This window comes from Theobroma cacao, chromosome 9 (assembly GCF_053813885.1).
Source record: "Theobroma cacao isolate CCN51 chromosome 9, ASM5381388v1, whole genome shotgun sequence".
Taxonomy (NCBI): Eukaryota; Viridiplantae; Streptophyta; class Magnoliopsida; order Malvales; family Malvaceae; genus Theobroma; species Theobroma cacao.
In genome coordinates, this window is record NC_142647.1 from 20,279,853 (window position 1) to 20,298,437 (window position 18,585).

General features: G+C 33.2%; 1 protein-coding gene across 1 annotated transcript; it reads right to left on the minus strand.

Annotated features, from left to right (window-relative positions):
- Positions 1–400: 400 nt before the first annotated feature.
- Positions 401–2,215, minus strand: LOC18589511 (Ubiquitin carboxyl-terminal hydrolase family protein). The gene has a single exon (XM_018129744.2). It carries the CDS (start codon positions 2,192–2,194, stop codon positions 689–691), a length of 1,506 nt encoding a protein of 501 aa, XP_017985233.2. The 5' UTR covers positions 2,195–2,215; the 3' UTR covers positions 401–688.
- Between the last annotated feature and the right edge of the window lie 16,370 nt (positions 2,216–18,585).

Sequence of the window (18,585 nt, forward strand, 5' to 3'; positions counted from 1 at the left end):
ATGAGAAAGCAGATGATTAATTGTTATCTATACAATGTCAAAACATGACATGACTGCATGTGTGGAAGACAAACGCAGTATATAGATAAATAAATAGCCAGCATAAAATTGAACCAAGGTAGAATACAAACAGGATAAGAATGACTAGCTGAAATCTAACTAATTGGACCTGTAAAACTGTTATATATAGAATCGTATCAACTGGCTAAACAAATTAAGATCATATAAAATGTTGAAGACAATTGAACCACAATTGATTTTAAATTTTGAAGTCTAAAGTTATATTCATTATCTGATCAAAATGGAGCTGAAGTGTATTGCAACACTTCGATTATCTCTAATTTCCCATTTTAAGACACATGTCTGAACTTAAAATGGGGATAGAGACCAAAAGCCAACAGAATCTTAAACCTGATTGATTTTCTGACAACTTGCTTCTAATGAAATTGATAATACAAAGATAAACTCATCAAATACTCCAACCCAGCCAATCAAATGGCTACATCACTTTTCCAGTCCGGTCCTTCATTCGAATACCAGCATCAACCATCCTTTGTGGCTCAAACTGGTCAATTTTCCCCCTCTCTTTTCTTTCCTAGATTTATATCAGGAGAAGAATCAGAGCAAATAGCCGACCTGTCCATATGTTTGTCCTAGCAGCACACCAAGCCCTGAAGTTAATTGAATTCTATTCTGGCAAAGACTTCCTGCTTCTCTGATGTAAATTTGGCGACCTCCGTTGCGATTTTGGATGGACATTTCTAGAACCATTTGGCGGAATTTTGGTTCTAGTCACACCATGATATTTTCCCATTGCCCTTTCACCTTGACCATCACTCGAATGTGCTTTCAAGTCCACATTCTTCCTCTTGTTTGTTCTTCTTCTACTAACTGCAACAGTTTCACGAGCACCTCTCTGGTTGCGCTCATATCCACCCTCTTCATCATTAAAATCACCATCCTCAATTTCTGAAACAGACAAGTCAGCTGACACCCAATTGTTTTCCTCCTCACTTTCATCATCATCACCACCACCTTCTTCCTTTGTGGGTGCACTACTCGTTGCCTTCTTTTCTTGATTGCTTCCACTAGGAATAGAAATATCTTTACCATTTTCCTTAACTGTGTGCATAAGATGAATATAACGATTCCTGATATTCATCAATGAATTACTCTCGAGCAACAACCCCCTTTTATAGGCCTCCTTCAAAACCACTGTATAAGTCCCTGTCTTGCTTGATAAGTAAAAAATATGTGGATGGTGAAGCAAAACTCTCTTAAACCTCGACCTTATGCCCAAATACTCCCCAACACACAACAAATCATCCCTCCCTGCCTTTTTTCCAACAAAAAGATACAACATCTCATACAAAACAGCAGCTGCCCACTTGTCAAATTCATCAGTTTTTGGTGAAAGATGAAGAGCATTCTCATATGGTGAAACATAAGGCAATTTCTGCCAATCATCCCACCACTTTTTCACCTTCTTATCCATCTCAAATCCCTTTGAAAACTTAGCAGGAAATGCTATAGGCATCCCCTTGGAATACCCTGATTCACCCTTCATGGTCTTCTTTTCCAGAACTGAAACTGCCAGCTCATCACTCCAACAAACCAACTCCAACTGACCAGAGTCCTCAGACCCAACAAGGCGAAAATAATCAGGAAAATCCGGGACGAGAGTTTTCAAGTAATTTTGAGGAAGACCCAGATCCCATTTCAATATATCAAGAATCCTAATGGGTATTTTGTTCGTTCTTGATATCATCAGCAGTTTCAGAAGACTGTCAGCTACTAGTTGCTTGTAAGAATCACTCTGGTAAACCAAATGCTCTTCGGCATCAATATCCAGCACTTCTGGCGTCAGCATGATATGGGGGTGGATTCCGGTCCCGATTCCACCAGGGAGGAATTCCCGGAAGACTGAAGGGTATTTGCGGATAAATTCGATGGGGCGAGAGGGGATCTTCAGGGATTCCTTGTGTTGGGAGATTATAGAGAGTGGGACGGACTTGGATGGTTCCGATTTGATGAGGTTCTTAACATTTAAGAGCGGCCGAAGGTTCTTTTCTCGCTCCACTGCATGATCTAGGCCGCGGTCTCTAACGAATTTGATGGTGGCGGCGGCACCGTCCATGAAAGTTCGGCAGACGCAAAATGTGCGGCTGCGCACATCATGTGTCGGGAACTTCATCGTCGGCGTTGTACGAATGAGATGCTGAGCAAGGGTTTTAGAAGGGTTTTGTTACTTTTGAAGTTTATAAAGCCGCAAAAATGGTGACAGGTAAAATTCATCGAAATATTACAATAAACCCGCATTTGGCAAAGGTGTTTTCGGGTCGGATAATTTTGAAAAAAAAGAAATTTGAATAATTTCGAGTAAGTCCACTTATTTCGAATTTGGATAATTCGACCTTGAAATTCAACTCTTTCAATTTTTTATTATTTCAGGTTTTTTTGGAATGAATATTATTTCAGGGTTAAGTTGGTAAACTTTTTAAAATAAAAAATCAAATTAAATTTAAATACATTATTTAGTTCAGATTTTTTTTTAATTTAAATTAAGCAAGTTTGGATTGTTATGTCTTTTTTTTTTTATTAAATTGAGTTGAATTGAATTCGAATTCAAGCGAGTCAAATGAATTTTTTGAGTTCGAATAAATTTTATTAGTTGTAACTAGTACATATCTATTTGAATTGGTATAATGCACTACAAAAATTCAATGGGGTACCTAAGCTATTAAAGTTAAGCCAATAGGCTCCTTTTTTCAACAGCATTTAGAGGGGATTGCTAGGTGCCCAATAATCAATAAACTATTAATAAAACTCTTAACCCAATTTGGTTTATGAGTCAAACAATATCAATGTATGGGTGAAGTTATTCCAAATGATAAAAAAAAAATTATGTAATATTGGGTATATATTAGTATTTTAATTTTTTCTTAAAAGCAGGGGCTTTTTTTTGGCCAAGATTTAAAAATAGGGGTTGGATTTAAATTATTTTAAACTCATTGTCGGGCTTAATTTTTCTGAAATTGATGTCTAAATTTGGCCACTTTACAATTTCAATTCACCAGTTTTAGTCTATTCACCCTAATTTTAATAAATTTAATTTTTACACTTTGAGGACAATCATATAACATTTTGTTGATGACTTTTTATTTTAGTCACGTAGCACAAAGCAACATGAAAAAAGTTTAGTTTTAATAAATTATAAAATATTGTTAATTACAATTAATTATTTAATTAACATACAATTTAATTATAAAAAACTAAAAAAAAAACAAAAAGAACATAATAAAAAAGAATTCGAAGAAATAGAAAGAACTAGTGTGGGAGAGAAAAAAAAAAAACAATGAACAAGAGAGATTAGGGAAGGGAAATGAAGGGGAGGTTCTTGAGTATTGATTTGGTTGATGGAAGACGAATCCACATCGATCTACCTTTCACCAACCTAATCAGCACTCGAGCCTCCCCTCTCTCTCTCTTAGTCCTCGATCTTTGTCTTATCCCTCCTGTTCCCTTTCTCTTTTCCTTCTTTTTTTATATCTCTCTTTCTCTACCTACATACATACATACATATATACATACATTCGTATTCTTTTTTTTATTTTATATAAATTATTTTTAATTTTTAAATTTTTATTTTTTTTAAGACTTATATATGCCACTTGATCATATAGTTCAAACCAAAATCCCACATTATCCAAGTTAACAACTTAATATTAACACCAATAATGATTGTCCTTAAATATTTCAAAAAAAATAATAATTGTCCTTAATATACTTTAATGAAAGCATGAGCATTAAATTTATAAAAATTGAGATAAAAGGATTAAAACCACCCAATTGAGATAGTTAGAGACTGTAAAACCTGACCCTATAAACATATGTCATGACATACATGCACTGAGTAGCATGTTATTACGCTAGAAAAGCACCTAAGAATAGACGAAACCTGATATTGTACCTAACGGTACACTTAAATTGATTTAACCTCGAACTAGTTCAAATAGGAATTGTAGGATGAAATTTAATATTTTATAGTTAAGAAATGACTAAAAATGATTGTTCAGAGTTCGAGGGTTCATTTGGGGTAAAATCGAAAATTTTGATGTTCAGGGGCAAAAATCGTCATTTTGCCACCTAAGATAATAATTTGATCATGGAGTGAAATTTTTGACCAAGATTAACTATTTGGAGTATAATTTAATGATAGGAAGTGAAAAAGTTTAATTCTGGTGATTTCTGGAGTGTAGGGGCAAAAATCGTAATTTTGCCACCCGAGGATAAAATTTGAAATTTTGAGAGAATTTAGATCAAATTTGACAAATTGGAGAATGGTATGAGTATAAGGGATGAAAAATATGTCTATGGGTCATTTTTCAATTTTTTTGGGCAAAAATGTAATTTTTCACTTTTACGGGGGTAAAAGTGTAAATTTCAAAAATTACTCCACCGAGACTTTGGATAAGTCTGAGAATTTTATCTAAGCTATGAATATATGGGACAAGTGTATGGTGAAAATTTGGAAACAAATGGATGAAATTTTAAAAATGGACCAATGGAAAAGTGACATGTGGTATTTTTTTTAATGATATAATATTATTTTAATGAAAAAGGCAGCCCATTTAAACCCCATTTTAAGTGCTGGCTGGCCATAAGGAAGAACAAGAGAGGAAATAGAGAGGAGAGGAAGAAAAAAAGAAAAACCAAAGAGACACAAGAAAATTCATAGGGGAAATCGCGAATTTCGTCCGTTTACGCGTCTAACGGTAAGATTTTTCGATTTTAGCTTGATTTCTACCTTTCCTATGCCTTTATTTCCATTGGGCATGCTTGAGGAGAGAGATCAAAGAGTGACACCATGTGCTGGCCGAAATTCAAGGGGGGGGGGGGGAATTTTGGAATTTTTAGGTTTTGATTTTTAGTTAAATTGATAGTTTTAGTTAGTTAAATGTGTATAGAAATTAAATTGGGCAAGAAAGCATGAAATTTTCACAATACCCACTCTTGGTTGGATGCTCAATGCTGTACAATGATGATGAATTGATTTTATTCTAAGGTAGAAATGAAGAGAAAATGATGAAAAACGATTAAACGTGATAGAAAAACAAAGTAGAAAATTAACCGAGTTAATGTCCCATTTTTGGCCGAATTTTCCAAGAAAGAGAGTGAGCTGATTTTGGTGATTTTAGAGGGATATTGGCTGATAATTAATGGTTAGAAATGTTGGAGAGAAAATGGGACAATTTAGAGCTAAAATGGAGCGCGTTAGCAATTTATCCGGTAAAGTGCCAAAAATAGGTTAATACCGCGTTTAAGTCATTTTTAGCTATTGCATTTCATACCATGCATTAGTATAGGATTTAAGTCAAATATATAGTGATTTAGCATTAATGTTATGAATTGTGTAAATTTTTGCAATGTGTCTAGGAGAAGAGCCTTCAGGAAAAGGCAAGGAAGTCATACCCGACGAGTAGTGATTGGGGCGCTTAGAAAGCTTTTAGTTTGTACAAATGGTGAGTAAACTTATTATTATTGTAAATTATCTAGAATTTATTTTAAAATGCCCTTTATGTATTTTATGAAATGAAAACGAGATTAAAACGGGATTTTTGATGTTTTAGGAATAAATGTGACAAATAAAAATATATTGTATTGATTATGAAATTGAGTAATTGGAGGCTGCAAATTGACTTGAAAAATATATATTTTCCTAGGAATGGCTTATGAGAAATGAGTATATGTGGCTATATTTTGTGAGTGCATTAGGAAATTTATGTAAGTTGTTTTTACTATGCAGGCTGGATAAATAAATAAAAGCCACGTTGTACTGTCGAAATTTTATTAAAATTGGTAGGTTAGTCACTACAGTGACGGGTTTCCGTGGACTGCCTATTAGAGGGGCACGGTAAACCCAGTTATACAGTTACTCTGGTTGTAGAGGCGAGGAGGGTAACTCCCGAGGTAATATTAGAGCTCACTTCACGTCGAATCCCCACGTGAATGTGTAACACGGCCAACGCTAAGGAACGACTGGTTTTAAAAATAAAAAATGTGTTTCACGTGTGAATATTTTAACACTCTTAGCGGACTCGGTTAGATGCCTCGGCCAAGGTATCCTCGAGGATTAGTTTTAGCTTGAGCCTTGTTTTAATAAAAGATATAAGCCTTAACAACTGTTTTGGTAAATTACAAATATTTTATGATTTAAGAAATAAATTGGAAACATTATGAAATGGGTTGAAATTTGTTATTTAAACTTGCCTCCATTTTACTCGTCTTTAGATATTTATGATAATGTCTGTTTACTCATTGGGATTTTATAATCTTACCACCCTCCTTTCCACCCATTCCAGGTTCAGTATAGACTGTAGATAGCTGATTTTATCGAGGACTACCATTGGATCTGCATTTTTCAAACCGTAGGTTCACAGTCATCTTTACTTTTGTTTATTCGGGGGCCCTCTTGTTATTGTAAATTAAATTAAATATTTTGGCTTACTGTATTTGTCACGACCCGGAACTCCCCATCGAGCCCGTGACAACAGCTGCGAGGCCTCGACAGACATTCTTCACCCCGAATGCCGATCGAAACCCCGCAAGGCTTAGCATCAACTTTCGCATCTCCCCGGTGAGCAACAATTATTAAATCTCGCATTTAAAAAAATCATAAGTCATTTTCAAATAAGAACAATAAAATATTATTTTCTGGCTCATAAGGGCATTTTCGTAATTTTTGGTCAAAAATCTCAAAACTTGCTAAAAATATAGTAGGTAAGCAGAAAGTATATATTTAATGATTTAAAAACAAAATAAGTATCTAAAACGTTCATTTGAAAGCAAATTGTTAACAATTAGTACTATTCAAAAATAATCAATAAAATATTCTATTTTCTCATAAAATAATTTTTTATAGAAATATTTGTAAACAATTTTTCACACATGAAGGTAAAGTAAAAATTGTATGAATAGAAATACAGATAACCAAAATATAAGTTTTGATCTGCAATGACACGTGGGCCCCAATTGACTAAAAGAATGTAAAACTGTGAACTCTTACTTTCTATAATGTAGTTCCGAGCTTAGTTCTCGTCCTACTCGACTATCTACAAACTGTCCTGAGCCTAAAAAATGTATAGGAAGAAGGGGTGAGATTTTATAATCCCAGTGAGTAAACAGATACCATCTAAAGTATCTAAAGCCGAGTAAATAGAGACAATTAAAATAAGTCATCATACCGTAATTTCATTACCTTTCAATTCATTTCAACCAAATAAAATCAATCCATATAAATCGAGTAATCAACTTGGCTTATGAATTTCTTAAAACTTTGGCTCGTGCCAAAACTCATACTCGATGATACCTTGCGCAGGGCATCTAACCGAGTTCGCCAAGGCTGTTAAAATTTTGTATACACTTAAAATATATTTTAGTTTGAGAAAAATACAGCCGTTCCTTGGCGTTGGCTGAGTTCCCCTTCACGTGGTGGTTTGGCGTGAAGTGAACCCTAAGCTTTACCCTAGGAGATACCCTACGCGCCTTTCTGTTCGAGGTAATAATATAATGGAGTTTACCGTGCCCCTCTAATAGGCTAGTCCACGGAACCCCCTTTGCAGTAAATAATTAATATATAATCCACCAATCAATAAAATTCATTCTAGCATGACATGGCAATTTATCGCAACCTAGCCTCTCAAGGCTGAATACACAGTATAAATAATTCTAACACCAAAATCAATTTAGCCATTCATGCTCATATATTGTCATAAGCCATTCAATTTAAAACCATAAATTTACAACACAAGCAGGCAGTCTCCAACTACTCTATTTTCAAAACCAATATTCGATTTTCCAGAAAATTTATAAAATCACTTTGTAAAATTACAATTTCTCTTAAAACATAGCAATTTACCATTTAAACCCATTTTTCATAAAATCACACGGTTGTATAAAACTACTCTAGATAATTAAGATGATAATAAGTTTACTCACAATATTAAGAGTAGAAATACTCCTATCTTCTGCCCTCGGGTGCAGTCTCTTACCTGAAACAATTGACTCACCACCTATCCATAATCTATGACACAAAATTCAATAAATTGTGTCAATTTATCATAAATTATTTCAGGCTTTTATCCATGCGTATGCACTAGATAGGATTTGAAATGTTTAGACAATCGCTTAATTGCAGTGTCCGACCTAACTCGCCTATATACGGTGTAAAGTCCTAAAATTCTCAATTCGACTCCAATTCCATCCATTTCAATTTCAATTATCCAATTATATCCACAATACCTCAATGACTGTGAATTTGGTCCAATTTATCAGTCCGAACTATAAATTACGCTTTTACCCCTAGTGGGTTAAATTTTCAATTTATTGCACCGAAAATTCCCATTTAATTTCCAACCTCATAATTCATCATTTTTCCACCCAATTCTCTTAAAATAAAGTCAACCTCATCCTTAGATACCATTGGCTAGATTCGGCCTAGAGAAATTCATGGAGAAGATAAATATTTTTCTTGTTGTTTTGCTCATAAACATGCTAAACTAACACTAAACACTAACATAGCTCAAAATCAAATTAATCTAACAACTTTCTCTCTCCTAACTCATTTTTCAGAATTGAATTCATCCTCAAATCACATGATTCAACCATGGAAAATGATGGGAAATGCATGAGAAAGGTAAAGCACAAGACAAATTTAAGAAAGGTTACCTTTTTTTTCACTTGATTTTTGAATTTCCACCTATTTTCCCTTTAAATTTATTGGCTAGGGTTTTATTTTCTCCTTTCTCTCTCTTGTTTCTTGCTTGGCCGAATGTTGAAGAAGAAGAATGGGTGGGCTGATTTTTTTATGCCTTTTTATTGTTTAATGAATAATATTATTTTATTCATATTTTGAATATTTTATTAATTCATTTTTTTTTCTAGCCATCCACTTGTCCTACTCTTTTTTTTTTCACCATGCATTCCCTTTGACTTATCCAAGTCTTAAGTGAAATTTCCAGATTTTTTCAAAGTTTTGGTGGAGCAAATTTTTCAAAATTACACTTTTGCCCCTGAACTTTTCAAAAATTACATTTTTACCCCAAAAATTGAAAAATTGCCATAATGCATAATTTTCACTCCTCATACTCATTTCACACTCCAAATAATTAAATTTGATCAAAATCCTTTCAAAAATTAAATTTTCGATTTCGGATGGTAAAATTACCATTTTACCCTTTTACTCCAAATTATACTGAAATTAAAAATTTTCACTTCTAAACTTCAAATCTTACTCCAATAAGTCAAATGGGGCCAAAAATCTTTTCTAAAAATTCTCATTTTGTCCCCAAGTAGTAAATGACCATTTTGCCCCTAGATAGCGAAAATTCCAATTTGACTCCAAATTGATCCTCGAACTCCGAATCACCATATTAAACCATTCTGGGACTTTAAAATTCTTAATTTCATTGTAAATTCTCTATTTGATCTAGTTCGAGGTTTAATTCAACTTTGTTGTACCTCTAGGTACAATACCGACTTTTGTAAATTTTTTTTTTCGGGACTCTCTTAGCATGCAAACATGCTATCCATCACATGTATGTCATGAAAAATATTTTTATAGAGTCAGGCTTGTCATCTTCTCCCCCACTTGGATCAACCATATGATCCTTTTTCATGATTGATTTCGACATCCGACTAAATATTAATATTTTAAAAATTTTATCTTGTCTTCTTGGTACCTGAAATACCTTATTATGCCTCACTTGACTTCTGAATCGCCTTTTATCTCACAAATTCTCCTCCGATAAAATTATTATTATTTTATTGTTATTTTCTCACTTGCGAAATATTTTATCCTAAACTACTCCTTTCGTCTCTTATCACTTTAAACATTTTAATTGACCTCAATTTGCATTCGCTCAACTTTATTTATCACCATATCAAAGTATGGGGTATTTCATTATTTCAGTATGTATAAATTTATTTAGCTTTTACGTATAAAAATTATTCACGTATAACTCTATAGATATTGTTTTACAAGAAAATAGAATATTTCCCTTAATATTTCTTTTATTTTCTTATTATATTCAAATAACCGTAATTTCATTTTAAATGAAGATTTTAGACTTTTAAACTCATTTTGAATATGAATTATGTGTTTTGTACTTGTATATTACGTTTTAGCCAGTTTCGAAATTTTTTAGAAAAAATGACCAAAATACCCCTATGTGGCGAAAATTTTATTTTGATTGTTTTTGATCTAAAATAGTGTATATTCTCTAAAAACTTGATATTTAACAACGATTGCTCACAGGAAAGGAAAAAAACTAATATATAACCCTTGCGGGGTTCCGGTTGGCATTCCGGATAATGAGTGTCAATCGGGACGTTGCTGCGATTGTCATGGGCTTGAGGGAGGTTCCGGGTCGTGACAGAGACCAAATTCATAGCTTGACCATCACTTATATTTTATTTCTTTTCTCTTTCATAAATCATTGTAACTCTTTTTCTTTTTCCTTTATCTTTTCCCTTACTTTTTATGTCACGACCCAATTTCTCGAGCCATGACCGGCGCATGAGCTCAATGAGCATAGCTCACTAAACCCAAGCAAGCCTATCCATTTACCTTTGCTTAACAAATTTATCATATCATGCATACACACACACCTTTTTCCGGGTGTGAACATAGCCAAAACACTATGGCATTATCGATAATGATATACATGCACTATACTAGTAATGTATTTAGCAATTTACATTGCATACACATATTCACATTGTTAGATTGTATTCACAATACAAAAGGACTTATGACTTTCAGCGGAGACATTTACAATAAAAGGGATTACTATCGAATACCAGACACATACCCAGGAGATGCACTACGGGGACTCCTCGATTTGGGGTCCAACAGTCACCTGATCTGAAAACATGAATTTTTTTATAAAACGTGAGTACAATACTCAGTGAGTGAACAAGAAGGGAACAAGCATACCATAAGGAATGTTTATCGAAATCATGATGCATTCATTTTCTCAAAACCATGCAATTGTTTTAGCTCCTTTAAACCCCTCATGTAAACCCCACATGAGTAAATCACTTTACAAAAATCCATGCTCAACTATGGTACCAAAGAAATGAGATATATGGTACCAATTTACATTGCATACACATATTCACATTGTTAGATTGTATTCACAATACAAAAGGACTCATGACTTTCAGCGAAGACATTTACAATAAAAGGGATTACTATCGAATGCTAGACACATACCCAGGAGATGCACTACGGGGACTCCTTGATCTAGGGTCCAATAGTCACCTGATCTGAAAACATGAATTTTTTTTATAAAACGTGAGTACAATACTCAATGAGTGAACAAGAAGGGAACAAGCATACCATAAGGAATGTTTATCGAAATCATGATGCATTCATTTTCTCAAAACCATGCAATTGTTTTAGCTCCTTTAAACCCCTCATGTAAACCCCACATGAGTAAATCACTTTACAAAAATCCATGCTCAACTATGGTACCAAAGAAATGGGATATATGGCAAAAATCCAAAAGTTAGCAAAATGGACAGAAAGTTTCTCGCTGTAGCGAACTTCATTCTCGTTGCAGCGAGAACTAGAACATCAAGGAAAAAGTCTCCTTTTTCCCTTAAAACAAGTCATCCTGCTAAAATAACAATAGCAACATGTAACACATGTAAACTTCCAAATTTCAACAAAACAAATGCTTACATATTTGCATTTACAACCATATACCCATCATCAACATGCACACCATCCCATCATCATCATCATGCACATCATCACATCATCATCATCTCATATTCAACGGCTTATGCTATTGTCATTAGGGGGTGGGAGATCACGAAGCATCCCCCCCTTCACTCGGCAAGAGGTGCACTTCACTCCGGATCACGGAGCAACGGAGCAGTCCCTTCCTTCCTCTTCCAAGCTTCCCCCTCCTTCACTCGGCAAGAGGTGCACTTCACTCCGGATCACGAAGCAACGGAGCAGTCCCTTCCCTCCTCTTCCAAGCTCTTGGGCGGAGAGTCATACTTTGCCACAGATCGTACCTATCAAAGCACTCATAGGGTGGAAGATCACGAAGCATCCAGCCCTATAAGCTACGGAGGCAACAACGGCTTTTGTGCACTCCCACTCACACATAACTAGGTCAGCAACGGCTTATGTGCACTCTTACTCGCACATAGTCGGGTCAGCAACGGCTTATGTGCACTACTACTCGCACATAGCCGGGTCCAAATCAACATGCAAAGAAGCATCCAATGCATATAATGTATTTTATCATATTGTGATAACATATAAACCATTGTATAGCACATTTTCACAATATAAAATCATTTTACTAAAAGCTTGTTCCCAAGGTATATTTTCTAAGACAAGTTGGATAGAATCTTTCATATTCCCCAAAACAAGTTTGAAATGCAAGTCCACTCATTGGTATTAAGAGTAGAAATACTCTTATTTTTAGTTCGCAGGTACAGTCCTTTATCCGTATGCAATGGCTCACCACCTAGCCATAATCCATGACACATATTCCAATTAAATTGTGTCTAACAGTCATAAGCTATTTCAGGCTCGATATATATATGATATGAAATGAAAAATGCACGGGTAGCCATCTAGACTCGGTAGTGGCCTAAGTCGATTTTTCATCCGATAAATTGGCCAATGCGTCCAATTTCACTCCAAATTAATCCATTTCTCCTCTAATACCTTAATTTACCACATACCAGTTAAATAAAGCCAAACTCAGCATTAGAACCCTCACAGTTCCTTATAGAAAAATTCGGTGATTTGGTGCACTAGCACTGAAATTTTTCTGCGTAACCGTTTCACCTTAATTCATCATATTTCCAAGCCATTTTCCTTGAAATAAAAACAATCCCCCATTGATATTCAGCCCTCATGGTTCGACCAACAAGGAACCCTAGAGAAATTGAATATTTCTTTTGTATTTTTGTTCATAACCATGCTTAACTATCCTTAAACACTAACATAGTCTAAAATCAAATTATTCCAACAACAATTCCTCTTTCATACCCATTTTTCAGAATTGAATTCATCATGATAACTCAATATTCAACCATGAAAATCAAGAACAAAAGCATGGATAAGCTAGGTATCAAGGAGAATTAAAGAAATTCTAACTTACCTAGCTTGTTTTCTTGATTTCTTCACTTTTTCTTTGAATTTCCACCTAGGTTTTCTTGTTTTTCCCTTTGTTCTTCCTTTGTTCTTGTTGCTGGTTGCCTAGGAAAAATATGGTGAGAGAATTGGGGATTTAATGGGCTGATTTCTATAGAAAATAATAAAATAATCAAGCATGCCATGTGTCACATGCTTATTGGCAAATTTTTTTTAACTTTTTTGACTTTTTCTTCTTAATTTTCCACCACAAATATTCTGGTACCTATCCAATCCTATCACAATTAAAATCCCTTGGTCTTGACAAGTGCTGGGGTGAAAAATTTACCGATTTACCCCAAGAGAGGAAAAATTACGATTTTGCCCTATACTCCGAAATGTATCGGAATCACATTATTTTGTACTTTTCAACCTCAAATATCACTAATATTGATCAATGTTAACCAAATGGGGCAAAAATTATTTTATAAAAATTCCCGTTTAGTCCTCTAGTGACAAAATTACCATTTTACCCTTGTGCTCCAAAAATACCGAGAATCAAAATTTTTCACTGCTAAACATCATTTTATACTCCAATAATCATAATTATATCTCATATAATTATTCTTGGTCAAATGTGATCAAATCTTGGCTTCAAATCTTCGTTAATCATCAAATGGTAAAATGACCGTTTTATCCCTAATCAGTCAATTTTCCTGATGGACTCTAAACTGAACCTTGAACTCCGAATCACTATTCTAAGCCATTTTGTGGGTTTCAAAATTTTCAAATTCCTCTTAGAATTTCTATTTGAACTAGTTCAAGGCTCGATTTAACTTAGTTGTACCACTCCGTACAATACTGTCTTTTAATTGAGCTTGACAGGGTCTCACATTTTACTCTGATATAAATATTAAAACCATCTATTACATGACCCACATAATGGGTGTACTTAGAATCAGTAACCAATATGTTGCATGTAAATGTTGTGTGTTCACATGGCATGCAACTTTATTAATTGTTTATGAATAGTTAACAAATATTCAATTAATTAATGTTGAATATTATTATGATATTTCTTAATTGAATGATTAAAAAATGTTTGATATAGGATATATATTTAAATTTAATTTGTTTAAATTTAAATAAAAATTACCTACCAATTATACTTAAATTTAATTTGTTTAAGCTTAAATAAAAATTAATTACATTTGAATTTAATTTGTTTAAATTTAAAAGAAATATCTTATCTCTATGTCCTTAACATATTTATAAATAGTGAACAGACATACGGGGTTTTTTCACAGAACCAAGAATGAACATGTGTTGTTCTATAAGTCAAAAAAATAAAAAACTTTTTTCTTTCTTTTTCTCATCATTCTTGAGATACCATTAAAGGCTAGAGGGTTTTGAAACATGTAATTTCTTGTGGATGACTCCATAACAATGAAAGCGAAGAGAGCATTGTGTGTACAAAGGAGGATTCGTAAGGTAAGCTTTTTCGATAAAAAAAAGTATTGGAATAATCATTTGAAAAGATCGGCCCACCTCTTAACAGTGGTGTCAAAGCAGGTTTTGGCTTGCTTTCATCTTTTTAGTTTGTGTGTATTTTGAAAGCATGTTTTGGTCATGATTTTACTTAACTTAAATTACTAGTATATAATTTATTATGTATATATCTATAATACGTTTTATTTTTTATTAGCTTTCTAATGATATATTATATATCATAAAAAAAAACATTGCAAATTTATTTTATTGAAATTGATATGGGAAAGAAGTAGGCTTGAATCCAGTGCAAACAAGTGTATTCGTCTAAGGCCATGTGGTGCCTTATGGATGGCAACAAAACAAAAAAAAAAAAAAATAGGGAAAGAAAATGCAACTCCTGCACTAACAAAGTCATTTAGATTTTTAAAAATATTCTTCAACCATTACACTAATGAAGCATCTTTAAGATAAAAGTGCGGCCAATACTAAAGAACAAAAAGGTTCAGACACAACCATAAAAGGGCCTGATGTGGCAACCACATGGAGCCAATAGATATATTTTTTCAAAATTTTATTTTTACCTCATAAGTTTCTATTTTTACAAAAATGGCCTCAAAATCTTATGATAATTACAAATTGATAAAAAATTCAAAATATTATTTATGCTTTTAGCATGTTAATATTTTATTAAATTCACATGCATTATAAATATAGTTGATTAATGTGTTAATTAACCACATTCTTTTACTTATATGTTATATATTAAAAATTATTTTTTTTCTAAATCATATATATGGTTTGAGTGCATTTAGCAAATATTTGTTAAATCAATTATTTTTCATATGTTGTAAAACGCTATGTGTCATATGAGTATATTTTGTATGATTGCAATATTTTACATATTTGTTAAGTAAAATTTATAAAATGTATGATGTAATCATTTTACTTATTTGTTAAGTAAAATTGTATGCAAAAAGACAGTACGGTGATTATATGTCTCAATAATTTTATCAAAGGAGATTGAGTTTTAAGAGAGATCATTTTTGACTCCGCTAGTTTTTTTTGAAAATTACTGTAGAAGTAAGGTACTTTGTTGAGGAGACTTTTGTAGTTTTTCCTAGAAGCATTTGAAAATTATGATCTATTTAGTGCTATTTTTGTGTGCATAACATTTATATGTAAGATTTTGATAATCCAAAATAATAAATACAAATAAGCGAGCGCGACATCTCTATTTTGAATATTGATGTAATAGGTTCCTTATGATGTAATTTATTTTAGATTTGTATTAATTATTTATTGAGACCATGTAAAGGGATGTAATTTCGCATTTACTTTACACATAATATTATTTTGGATATGGGCACCTGCAAATATCAATAGAGTTCTTTAGTAAAACTCATTATATTATGTAGTAAGTGGGAGTTGTTCCCATAATCCAAGGTTAAATTAGATTAAACATTTTAATTGATGGTTATACTATTAATGATGATTACTAGCATGCATGTGAAATTTTTGAACTAGTAATTTAGGTAAAAATTAAATATGTGTAATTTTAATTGATTAGAAAATTAGATATGTTTTTAATTAAATCCTATACAATGTAGTGATAAGGCTTTAAAACAAATTATTGCTTATTTGACCAAAGGTGCCAAACTTGATGGTAAAAACTATGATATTTTGTATAAGAAGGTTCAGTATCTTCTTAATGAGCAAAAGTTGCTCAATCATCTGACCAAAAAAATGAATCCACCTGAAGTTGGAAACACTGCTCAGTATCATCGTGACCAAGAGGCCTATGACACTTGGTATAAGAGAGAACGTGGTGCATGCTTTGCCATGTTAAGCTGCATGCACGATGATCTCATTGAGGAGTTTGAGAACTTCTCAACTGCCAAATAGTTGTGGGAACAACTAAAATTCAAGTATGGCGGAACCACAACTACAAGGCTTTGTGTCTTGACACTTAGGTTTAATCAATATGTGATGGACTCCAAGCACATTATGACTGAGCACCTAAAGGCTATGTCAGCCATGATAAGAGAGATGAAAGCAGCTAGCTATGATTTCACAAATGAGTAGCAAGTCTTAGCTGTCATCAGGTCATTCCTCGAGTCTTCATGTGGACATGTTAAACTTGTATTAACACATAACAAAAGGATAAAGACTTTAGATGACATTTCCCGCCATCTAGAGCTTGAGGCAAAGTGTAGAAAAGCTATTTACAACACTGCCCTGATAGCTCAAGCTAAAAATCACAAAGGGTATGTTCTCTAGCAAAAGAGACAACAAAAGAAGGGAAAAACTAGAAATCTAAAGCTCAAAAGTGATGGAGTCACCAAGCGCCAAAGAGGCAAGTGTGGTGGAAAAAAGGATAAGTCCAAGTTGAAATGCTTTAAGTATGGTAAGAAAGGATATTTATGTATATTATCATGTGTTTATAGCTCATTCTCTCCTTGGTTGGATTGTAGATATAAGAATAACTAAGCACATAACTTGCAACCATGCAGGATATGTAGATTACCGTCATTTACCAATAGGAAGATACTTCGTCATGATGGGCAATAGAGCACAAGAAGAGGTCTTAGGAGTAGGAACCTACCAACTCATAATGCATAATGGGCGAAAATGGCTTTTACATGATGTGTTTCATACTCTGTTTGTACGATGTAATCTACTTTCAGTTTTAGCATTGATGGATTTAGGATTTAATTTTACTTTCAAAAAATTATAGTTTGCTTATTTTTCTTGAAGATTCATTTTTTAGTCATGGTTATTTTAAAGACAGTTTGATTATGTTAGATTTGGATTCTAATAATAATGTTGTTTTTGTTTCAAATTCTTCTTATGATGTTATAAATGATTTTGCAAAATGGCATGCTAAATTAGGACATATTGAGCAAAATAAAATGTCCAAATTGGCTAGAAAAGGTCTATTGGGCATACTTACCAAAGTTAAACTTCCTATATCCGAGCCATGTCTTGCTGGTAAGTCTAGCAGAAAGCCATTTGGAAAGGCTAAAAGATCACCTATCTTCTAAAACTTGTCCATTCAGACATTTGTGGGCTTATGGATGTAAAGGCATGTAATGGCACATCCTATTTCATTACATTCATAGATGATTACTCATGATATAGATCCATATTTCTATTGTCTCATCGTTCTGAAGGTCTAAATTATTTCAAACGCTTTATGGAAAAGGTTGAGAATCATAAAGAAAGGAAACTTAAGGTTTTTCGCATTGATAGAGGCTGTGAATAACTATCTGATTAGTTCAAAAAATTATGTGACGAAAAGGAAATATGTCAACAATTAAAGATACTTAGAACTCCGCAACAAAAAGATTTTGCAAAGAGAAGGAATCGTACTGTAAAACCTGACCCTATAAATACATGTCATGATATACATGCATTGAGTAGCATGTTATTACGCTAGAAAAGCACCTAAGAATAGACGAAACTCGATATTGTACCTAACGGTACACTTCAATTGATTTAACCTTGAACTAGTTCAAATAGGAATTGTAGGATGAAATTTAATATTTTATAGTCCAGGAATGACTAAAAATGATTGTTCGGAGTTCGATGGTTCATTTGGGGTAAAATTAGAAATTTTGATATTCAAGGGCAAAATCGTCATTTTACCACCTAAGATAATAATTTGATCATGGAGTGAAATTTTTGACCAAGATTAACTATTTGGAGTATAATTTAATGATAGGAAGTGAAAAAGTTTAATTCTGGTGATTTTTGGAGTGTAGGGGCAAAATCGTAATTTTGCCACCCACGGATAAAATTTGAGATTTTGAGAGAATTTAGATCAAATTTGACAAATTCGAGAATGGTATGAGTATAAGGGATGAAAAATATGTCTATGGGCAATTTTTCAATTTTTGGGGTAAAAATGTAATTTTGACTTTTACGGGGGTAAA